General features: G+C 36.1%; 1 protein-coding gene across 1 annotated transcript in view; it reads left to right on the top strand.

Annotated features, from left to right (window-relative positions):
• The window catches only part of LOC117438523 (solute carrier organic anion transporter family member 4C1-like), a 30,665-nt gene extending 20,303 nt beyond the window's left edge, over positions 1-10,362 (top strand). Inside the window, exons 9-13 of the mRNA XM_034074005.1 lie at positions 3,117-3,270; positions 4,370-4,557; positions 6,948-7,012; positions 8,933-9,070; positions 10,238-10,362. Coding sequence (XP_033929896.1) covers positions 3,117-3,270; positions 4,370-4,557; positions 6,948-7,012; positions 8,933-9,070; positions 10,238-10,362 — 670 coding nt within the window. The remainder of the gene's footprint in view (positions 1-3,116; positions 3,271-4,369; positions 4,558-6,947; positions 7,013-8,932; positions 9,071-10,237) is intronic.
• Positions 10,363-11,317: the final 955 nt, after the last annotated feature.

The following is an 11,317-nucleotide window of genomic DNA, read 5'->3' as shown; positions in this document are numbered from 1 at the left end:
TGCATATAGGTAATACTTCTAGGAAAAATGGCAAGCATCTGATAATCAGACATATATAGTTTCTTTACTTGGCATTGTCATGCTTTTTGACTGAAAATAAACATATAACAAATAGAAGAAGGCAGGAAAGTCACATCTTACTCACCGAGACAATTAAGTGCACAAAAAATCATACAGTGTGAAGTCTGTTAATTTTCCTAGATCCTTCAAGGGTATCATTGACATAAACATAACTGACATATTACAAAAATTTCCCCAAAATAGTGATATGAAAGACTAAACAGATCCTTTACAGGTGTCTCACTTAAGTAAATGTAAAACCAGTAAAATAGATAACCTTAGATTAACAGGACAGAAATTCAGAGGGCTTAGAGTCAGTTGTGATTGAAGGCAGGTAGGTTAGTCTTCCAATTCTCTAAGAGAGTAGAAATTTAATGCCAGATATCTTAACTGTTCATTTGTACTTCCTTCTTAAAGCAAAGTTAACACTCATTTCATCTTTCATCTTTAGAACTGATGCATCAATTGACAAGAAATTAAAAGGTCAGGGTTGACATTTGATGCTTAAAACATGGCTCTAGCATGAAGAAATGCTAGCTGTAAGATTACTGTGGACACTTCAGAACTGTGATAACTAGGATGCAGACACTAGTTGTGGAAAGTTTATAGTTACAAACTGAGCAAAAGAATTTATATTCAGCAACTGAATGCTGAGGAAGTTCTATAGAAAATAGTATGTGAAGCTATCTAGATTCCTATACCAGGTGCTGTGATGATGAGCAGCTGACAAAAGGTACAGCTGAATTGATTTTCTTCCTCAGTTAAATACAGTTGACTTGTTTTTAACTGTTTTGTGTAACTTCAGCAGTTGTGTAGGTTAGCTGTTGCTGAAGACTGTCATATGCATTATATATATATGTACATGACATTTGGAGTTTACTAGTCCTGAAATAACTCTCTGCTCATTATCAATTATAGGCAATGGTTCAGTTTTATGTAATTCAGTGTTACATGTTGGACTGTAGTTTGCTGGATATACAACCTGCATCAAAATAGTAGCACTAGTGTAGTGCCAGTTCAGTAACTGCTTTCCATGAAGCAACAAGCGGCTAAAACATGTACTCGAAGCTTTAACAAATTTATAAGCTTGTGGAAGAGTAGGTAAATGCCTGATTTCTGCTTACGTTATTGAACAAATTCTTCTGAAGTAATAAATTATGAGAGTGTTCTGAGAGTTGAGTTGGAAATGATGCAGATCAATTTTTGTGGAGATTTTAAAATCCTTAACGGCAAGCATTCTCATCCTTTTGAGGAATAGCTTGGAGCTGGCGAGTGGGGAAGGCTTTTGTAAGTTCAGTGCTAGAATCACATGATTACAGGGTCACTTTAGAGTCCATATTTTAGTGAACAAAGTATGTTGTTTGTAGTAACTCTGCTTATTACTAGATAAGGCTATAAATGGAACTAATGTGGTTTACTTTGTGTATTAAAATCTTCAAGTTCTGTTTTTGTCAAGTTCTTTTGCCCAGTATTTCCTTGAGAACTTGAAGAAACAGAAATGTACTGACTGCTTCTGTAGTTCCATGCATTCCAGCAGGTCTCTGGTGCTCCATGTTTTGCTTTGCTGTGAAAGAATACCCAACCTATAGAGCATTTGAAGACCACTTAATGACTTCATCTGCTCGGCTTCTTTAGAAAAGAGATGTTAGAACAAGTTCCATGTCAGAAAAATCCACACTAAATTGTGTTTCTTGTGTATGTTAATACCTTCCTCTAACTATGCGTAACTAAGTATTTTTTAGTCCCTCTTTGTAGGTCAGGGAACAGAGATGTTGTCTGCCCATGTAAACGGAACAAATGTTGCTACTGAATTGGTTATGTACTTCTAGGCTTGACATGCCTCATAGGTTAATGAGTCTGTGTGCAAACAAATCTGTGATTAGTGAATTTATGGTTCACTGTAGTAGTGCTTTAAGCCAAAGCAAACTAACTTTGATTCTTCTCTCTGTGAAGAATGAACTACTGTAACTTAATAGGATTCAACTGTACTACAACCAAGCTAAGTATATTCGTAGTTATGATATCCCTTGTAATTCATGTGCAGTTTGAATTCTATGTAAGTAATTGACTTAATTATTAGATAAATTATTTCTCCATTTAGTATTTGTGCCCATTTCAAATTCTCTTGAAGAAATCTGTCTTTTAGGTAGTGAATCTGGAACTTTCAATTGACAGTACAATATTTAAATTATTGACAGCGTTAGTATCTTGATATTGGCTGACTGAACTCTTAACTGTGAAACATCATTACTTAGTAATGCACTGTTAGAAAATCAAGGGGTGTAATCTGTTTTCTTCAGTGAAAACTGAAGAAGGTCCCGCAACCATAAACTAGTATTTTATTTAGTCCTGCTTATAGTGAAGGGGGCTACTTCAAATGCAACCATACTATGGCCTATACTGGAAGTAAATGCCTGAATTGAGAGTAGTTATAATAAGCAAGAGCTAAATTAAGCTCTGTTCATTAGTTGTTCCCGAAACAGTGAGAACACCTTTGAGGTCCCTCTGGATGTAGTAAGACTTTGTATGTCCTACCACTCTGTATTTAGCATGTGCAGCCATCTTTATACTTTAACAATGTAGATGTCTGTGTAACAGCGTTAAAAATACTAAAATGCAATGGGTTTACAAGTGGACTTTAATCCAAAGTATGGAGAAAACTTTGGAATGTGATCAGCAGAATAAATAACACCAAATATAGCTTTTAGTTTTCTTGATTATTTTTCTTAAAAATGTAAATTGAACAAATTCAAGTTAATGAGTGGGGGAGGGAGGAGATGATACAAGCATAATGTTGAGACACAGTTTTGTCATTTGTTTGGTGGAATGGAAATTGGAGGAATAATCTCTGAAAGGAATAACAGCACAAAATTAACTTCGTATAGATTAAATGGGAAGAGTTGTAAGTACTAAGAACGTGGCTTATTTTAAAACAAAAAAGTGCATAAACCACTTGAATATTGAGATTTATTACCCTGTAAATACTGCATTACTTATTTACATGTCTTTTGGTTTTAAGTTACTTTATTAAAAGCCTGTTAACTTTTACCTTTCAGAACAGGCATGCTACATAACTTAACAGCGCCATGCAATGCTAACTGTGGATGTTCACGGTCTATATACTACCCAGTTTGTGGCAGAGATGAAGTACAGTACTTCTCTCCTTGTTTCGCAGGATGCGCATCACTTGTTATTAACAAGATGAAAAAGGTACTTCATAGTATAATGACAGCTAACATGGTCTGTTCTGGTTACCTGCAAAATACATTCTGTATTGAAAATATTCTTCCCTTAGTATGACAGCAAATAATAGTATTTGTGAATCAGTGATAGTTACTACAAGAAAAATGGGTGTGGATTGGAAATACATATCTAAATAAGATGAATGTTGGTATGTGTCATTGTCCAGTACTCTGACCAGGTGCTTTTAGATATTCCACTTCTGGGGGTGTATTGTGTAATATCAAATTTACTTGTGACAGATGATGTTACACAGGATTTATGATTTAGCAGTGTGATAAAAATATGCTGAAAACGCAGTACAAGTATAAGTTACATTTAGCAAAACAGCAATTTCAATACTAAGTTCAGTCACAATACCAATGTGATTCCTGTTACTGGTCTCTGTTACATACTCCTGTCCCTGTGCTGAGCCTTCCCCCTAACTGGGAGTGCAGATCTGGGTTGAAACTAGGTCAAGTCCATTCAAAGCTCTCTTCAAAATTATTTTGCTGGTTGCTTGATTTTTGTAATTTATGTTGGGCTGAGCTCCTTTCCTCCCCTTGTGCTGGTTCGACTAACTCGGGGAGGTTTTTACAATGTATTAACAAACGCAAGGAGGAACTTTCACACCACTAGTTGATTTGGTCAACCAACATAGCTGTTTCTTTTCTGTATATTTTTTTTTTTGCAGTAGATGTGGTCATTCATATTTTTGTATAACATTATGTATTGCATATCATCATGCTGATAACTCCAAAATCTTTAGTTTTAAGGTTTGGCTTTGTTTGAACTATATAGATTTTTATTTTAATGCTTGTACCTAAAAACTTGCACCACACAAAATGGAGACTGGCAGCCTTTAGATCCCAAAACCAAAAATACATTTTGCTCAGGTGAGCTGGATCAGTCAAGCTCTGCTGAATCTGTTTTAAAAGTGAGGGTTGCCGTGTCATAATCATCAGGAAATGCACTTTCTCCTATGGTAAAGTCAGGAGTTACTCCTTGTATCCAGTTTGATGCTAACCGAATTAACATCTGCCATATTAGTATTACTTGACCTAATCTTTCTCTTATAAATTATTTGTAGATGTACCACAACTGTTCCTGTATTGGGAAACCAGAAAGACAAGCTGGTTTAGAAGACCTCTTCTATGAAGCTGTCTCTGGGAAATGTCCAACACAATGCAAACTTTTACCTTTATTCCTGACCTTCTTCTTTTTCACTGTTGTTTTTACATTTATGGCTGTTACTCCAACAACTGTGGCCATTCTCAGGTACACTTTTTGGAGCTGAGAAATAGGTAGATTTCTTGTGAAAGCTCAGATCAGTGAAATATTCTAATTTCTTTTGCTTTGGAATGTGGACTTAAACCAATGTGCAAGGGACTTCTTGTTTTAGTACTTTTGTGTAGTAAGCAAGCAGCTCTTGAAGCAGAGGACAATCATACCATTGTTCACTAGTTCTGTAATTACATTTTGTTGGTAGATTTAACATTTCTACATCTTTCCTACTTGTGGTAAAATCACACTTTTATGGGAGCAGTCCTCTGACTGTTTTAGTCAAAGCAAGAAACAATAAATTAACTATATGCTTGGCTAAAGAAAGTATAAGAGTGGCCTGTGAAATCCTGTGTGCCAGGATTTCAAATTGTACTAGGAAAAGAACAAAATAGCAGTCTTGTACTTTCAACCTCTGATTCCTGTTTCAGTTCAGAGTTCTGACTTGCAAAATTGAAGTTTGTTGAGACCTGCAGACTACCTTTCATATGATATTGATGTTATGTGTGATAGTCTATAATATAAAATATGACAGCATGCATATGGCTGTTAACTAGTGGTTCGACTCTTTCAGATTGGTGGAATTCATATTCAAGAAAGCTAAATTTATTTTTTTTTTTTTTTAGAAAAATACATGGACCTCGTTCTGAAAGTAAAGTTCTTTTACTTTATGTTTAAATCTGACTTGCACCTCTAATACTTCTAGAGAGTCATGATGCGTAGGAATACATACAGTATACATATGATGCTTTTGGAGGGTGTGATTAGGTGCTCTTTTCACAGCTTCTTAGGTAGGGAGTTCAGAAGGGGAATGATACACTGCAACAGTGATTTTTAGAAGCCTCTGATTCAGGGTTGGTATAAATCTAGAATTAACAGCTTGGAATTAAGTTTGTTGTGTTAGCTTTAAGTCAGAATGATGTGAAGAGTGGCGTCATCTTCAGATCTGAGCTGACATAGTTTTATAGTCAGTTTTATTTAGATAATTCTAAGCACTTAGAATTTTTAATCTTTGTATACTTCAACTGAAATAGTGAAACAGTTTTTATGGAAGACTGTAGAGCAGTTTAAATGTGCAAACACTAATTTAAGTACCTAAATCGTGGAATAAATTACTACACTATGTTCTGATAATTTTTCAGCAGGTCTATTTTGTGTAGCTTCAAGTTTAAACCCACGTGTTTGTGAAAGTGTTCTAGTGGTAGAAATAACAACCTGCACTATGCAAAACTAATTCTTTCCTCTACTTTCCTGTATGGGTATGGAGATCCTAACAATGGCTGCTCATAATGTCTCATCTTGGATGTTTTTCTGTGGTTGTGCATAATCCGGAATGATGGAATAATTCCTGAATATAAGAACTCATAGCAGCCTTCCAGTATGTGAAGGGGACCTACAAGGGTGCTGGAGAGGGACTCTTCATTAGGAATAGTAGTGATAGGACAAGGGGTGATGGGTTCAAATTTAAACAGGGGAATTTCAAGTTAGATATAAGGAAGAAGCTCTTTACTGTGAGGGTGCTGAGGCACTGGAACAGGTTGCACAATGAGTTGTGAATGCTTCATCTGTGGCAGTGTTCAAGGCCAGGTTGGATGGAGTCTTGGGTGACATGGTCTAAGGAGAGATGTCCTTGCCCATGGCAGGGGGGTTGGAACTAGATGATCTTGAGGTCCTTTCCAACCCTAGCTATTCTATAATTGTGTGATTCTAATATTTAAATAATAAAGTCTTTTTAGCACTGACACTGCTTCAAAGATAGTTTCAGCACTGTTTTCTTTAACAGACTAACTCGCCAAATGAAGTTAGGCTATATTTAATCTTTATTGTAGTATGTTTCAGACACTGGCAGGAGAAAAGTGTTGCTGGTGAAATATCTGAAAGAAATAGGTAGGAGATGAGGGGGTAAATTTTGGTAGTTATTAAATCAACATGTTGATTTGAGTAGCATAGGCCAGAAGTGACGTCAGGTAACTACATGTAAAGGTTATGGGAAATACAACAGCTTGTGCTGTGCTGAAGTCTCGTTAATCTATTGCTCTTTAGAAATAGTAGCTCAGGATTGCAGTCTAGCACTGTCCTTTATTTTCTTTTTCTTTGGAAAAAAGATGCTCAGTAGTATTATCAGGGTGCTGCTGGTAAGCTAGCTTTTTATTTATACTGTTTGTTAAACTAGTTCAGTCTAAAATTCTTGGAGAAATCAGAGTTTCTCTTTTGTCGAAATAGCTTTTGAAGTTATTCACTTACTTGTTCTGCATACTGGTTTTCTAAAACTCTGCAACTAACATGTTAAAAGGGTGTATTAAGACAAAGCATATTCACTAAGGAACAAAGCAGAAAAACAGTTAAAAGTTGTTTACTAAGTCTTAAACTGCAAATCTTATTTACAGGTGTGTGCCAGATAAACAGCGCTCATTTGCTCTTGGAGTGCAGTTAGTGTTTCTACGACTACTGGGTATGACTTCCTTGTTAAAACACTTGCCTCTGAATAATCTACTTGATTGATGTTTTTCTAGACTTAAAAATAATGCAGTAACAAGCTTTCAGAGGAGCTTCAAAAGCAGCCTGTCTTTGGCTTATAGCATACAGTCGTTATAAGGCAGCTGCCTTATAGAAAATTCCTTTTAAATAGGGTATGCGTGCTCATTTTAGCGTTTCTTGTTCTTACCAGCACAAACAAAATAAAAATAATTATCATTCTTTAAGCAGAAGGCACCCGCTGTCACTTCCCTGAGAAGAAAACCTATTCTGAAATTTAAAAAATAAGAAATCAGCAATGTAATAGAAAACAGCTTCTGTTAGTTAATAGTTCCAGAAGTTAAAAGTGTTGCAATCTCACACAATCATATCCTTATTGGGTGTGGCAACATATTTTGAAGTGGAAAGGTAGTCTTCCCTCTTCTGCCTTCCCTTTAAATTCCTTTGACTAATTTTAGCCTTTATTGAATTTGTAGACACTTGTACATAAATAATTACTAAGCTTGTATGTGGGAAATCTACTACTTAAATTCTAAATCTAAGTGTCTCCAAAATCTCAGTAAGACAGGTGAACACGGAGTTAAATGTAGGGATTCTCTGAACCACTCATTTGAATTTTTTCTCTTTAAACTCTTGTTTTAGTCTTTAGCGTTTTAAATAGCATATGTAATTCAGGACTTTCTCAAGGCTCAGTTACTGGTTAGGCTTTTATATTTATATAATATTTAGTACTGCAGCAATTCCCCATCATTTGAGATCATAGAATCCAAGAACGGTTTGGGTTGGAAGAGACCTTAAAGCTCATCTAGTTCCAACTGCCTGCCATGAACAGGGACACCGGCCACTAGACCAGGTTGCTCCAAGCCCCATCAAACCTGGCTTATGAGCTCTGCTTTGCTGTGCTTATTGGAATTCCAATTACTCTTAAGTCATTCTACTAATAAAACACAACAAGAGTAAATATCATCACAGGTAGTAATTAGCAGGGACAAGATTTTTGTGAAGGCTTTTCTGATTCATTAGTTATCTGTGGCAGAATCTCAACTCTTGACTTCAGTGTAGAGCAGAGGATAGTAGAATGTCTGCACTGCCTGTATTAACTGTTGCTGAAGAAGGTGGCAACAGCACTGATAACAGCAAGATATTTATGCTGTACATTTTAGGAATCACACAGGCGTCCTAGACAGAATAGCTGTGTTGAGGACATAGCTGCTGCGTAGCTCAAGAACATTTTAGGCCTTGAATAGGTTAGATAGACATGTAGTGGTCAGCCTGGAGTGTTTATGATAAAATTGGCTGTACCTGGATGCAAAACACTTGTGCTTTACAGAGCACTGTGTAACAAAAATCACACAAGTCTTAACACATTCTATGGGAATAATTTTAAACACTACTCATTTTATGTTAGTTTTTCCCTGGAAGCTTGGCTGCATCTAAGGGGTGGGGAAAAAAAGTATAATTGAACATATCAATGTAATAATGTATTTCTTTTCTGCATTTGGAAGAGGTTAGTGATGATCTGAGTGAAGGGACTTTTTTCCTTCAGTGAAAATCGTTCTTCATTAGCTGTTTTCCCCTGATTTCAATCACACTTTTTTTTTTTTCCCCCAATGAAAACTAAGGAAGCTGAGAAGGTCAAGTCTTTTGAACAAATCTCTTACTTGATAAAGTGAGACCTGTATAAAGAATTCATTAACCTACACCCTACCTGATAAGAATCATGGAAGAGGCACACTTGCTATGTAATATGAGCTCTATGATTTTTGATTCAAATGTTTACTGTGTGTCTCTCTCATTTTATCCTACCACCATGTCTAGGCATTTCACCATACTCATTAAGACCAGGTAAGATTATTCTGAGTATCTGAAAGTTCTTACATGTTGCTGTGTTTTTTAGGTACTATTCCTGGACCAATTTTGTTTGGTGTTGCTATAGACAGCAGTTGTACTCTGTGGGATATTAATGACTGTAATACTAAAGGAGCCTGTTGGGTTTATGACAATGAAAGAATGGCTTATCTGCTGATGGGCATAAGTAAGTGGCTTCTTCATATTAAGTACATGTACAGCGTAATAGATATACTGACTTGGACTGCTACATAGGTATTACTTTAAAATGGAACCTTAAACTTATTTTTAGCAGCAGTGTTTCTTAAAAAATGTTGATTCTTCATAAGTAATTAAACACAAAATAATAATGGGAAAAAACACATTAAATGGCTGTTTAGAAATTACCTAGAAAAATATTTCTAATAACCGTAATACCAGATAGTTTTGTTCTTTGTTTTTTATTTCATTGTCACATTTTATCTACTGAACTTTAAGGGATTGGCACACATTTCAGTTTTACCTGCCTCAGTTTGTTGGCATGTTAAGGTCTGAGGAGCATTCTTTCTTGGCATATTTCAGGTTTTGTTTGCTAAATTAATACCAAGGTTTTGAAAATATCTCTGAAGACTAGTTAGAAACTTTTGCAACTTGTATAACAATCTGTTCCCTTAAAGTATGTGAGATATGTCTGGGGGAGGGAAGGCAGGCTAAGCTTTCATCTGTGATAACTGCTGTTGTGCAGTCTTCTAGCAACTGTAATACAGTGCATAAACTGTACTGCATTACATGTACTGCATGTGTACTGCAATATTACTGCATGAACTGCTGACACCTAATCTTGAAAGTGAAACTACAGGAGTCACAGCTTGAGGTTTCAGTATCTCTCGACATATTTGTAATAAAATACATTGCCTCCTCCCCTCCTCTCTTTGTCCCACACCAAGTTGCACAAACACCACTGTACCAGTGAGTAGGAAACAGAACAACCTTTTAGGGTAGCTGAGGGGAATACTTAACAGGTATATATGTAGGGAGTTTCAGTTTGTAATAAAGGAATATTGGTACAATCAGGTACCATATGGGACCAAGAAATAAGGCAGACTTGCACTTCAGGCTAGAATGGGGTGAATAAATACAGAACTGAAGTAATGGCAATAGCTGCTACAAGCAGGAGCTGTCAGGCAGGTGAGTGGTCTGAAGCTGGAAGACTGCCTTTACCTGCCCTTTGCAGTTCATGAAAAATATGCTGAAATTCACAGAATCCGTTTTAAAGTTTTAGTGCAATTAGTGTGAAACTTCAGAAGCAGCTGAAATACTGTTACCTGCTATTGAATGTGACTGCAACAAGGATTCTTCTGTTCTTTGCATTCAGGTGCTTTTTGCAAAATCATCACGATCACCTTCACAGTCATGGCAGTATGTTTGTATAAGCCTCCCGCAGCCAGTGCAGTCCTCTCCCGAAAGGATTCAGAAATTGTATCAGCTATACATACATAAGTCAGGAGCTAATGGGACCTTTCAAAAGCAGACAGTAAGAACAACACTTGTACCAAAGTTTGTGTACCTAAATAAAATTTAGTTTGCCTAAATAAAAAGATCCTCTTTGATTCTTGATCAACTAAAACTATTTGAGAATGTGCATAGTGTTCTCTGACTTGCTAAGCATACTTCTTTAGAATTCCATTGTGTACATCCAAAAAAGTGACGCTTAAATTTGCAGTCTGATTTTAGATGTTCCACAATTTATTTGAAACAAGCTGGAATACTCGATTAAAAAAAAAAAAAAGGAAAAATGAGCTAGTAATGGTAGAAAGCAAGTAACTTGATAGATTAAAGGGAAATATGAATGTTTAAAATGGACTTATTTTAATGGGCACATAATCTGGGCTAGTGCCTTAGTTGGGGATTTTGACTGTAGGTACACTTGGGAATGTATAAGTATGGCCATGTTTTGAAGATATTTTTACATGTTATCCTCATGCCATAAGTTCAGTTTCTATAGTATTGTAGGAAAATGTGAATAGTTGTTACAGGATAGCTGGATTTGCAGCAACAACATATTTGTTAATTTAAGTGCCTGAGTTTTTGTCTGTTATATATACAGAAAATTGCTGTCCAGCTGGTGTCTCTTAAGCACTGTTAACATTTTTCTATAAAACAAAACCTGTTCTTTTACTGCTTCTGTGTCTGCTCTGTCATTTTGAAGTGACTGACTTCAAAGATTCTCAACTCCGAGAAACGCAATGCTGAAAGGTACCAAAGAATACGTATGTGTCCTGAGTTCAGCAGTAGCAGTAATTTTTCTCCTTTTTAGTAACTGGTGCAGTGCTGTGTTTTTTGACTTTCAGTCTGGGAACAACGCTGATGACACCAATGTTTATAGTTGCTCAGTAATGTTTACTTCAATGAAGGACTTTTTCAGTCTTGTGCTCTGCCAGTGAGGAGGGACAGA

Source organism: Melopsittacus undulatus, unplaced genomic scaffold, assembly GCF_012275295.1.
Source record: "Melopsittacus undulatus isolate bMelUnd1 unplaced genomic scaffold, bMelUnd1.mat.Z mat_scaffold_42_arrow_ctg1, whole genome shotgun sequence".
Lineage (NCBI taxonomy): Eukaryota > Metazoa > Chordata > Aves > Psittaciformes > Psittaculidae > Melopsittacus > Melopsittacus undulatus.
Note: the sequence above shows the minus strand (reverse complement) of the source record. Positions and strands in the feature narration are given on the sequence as shown.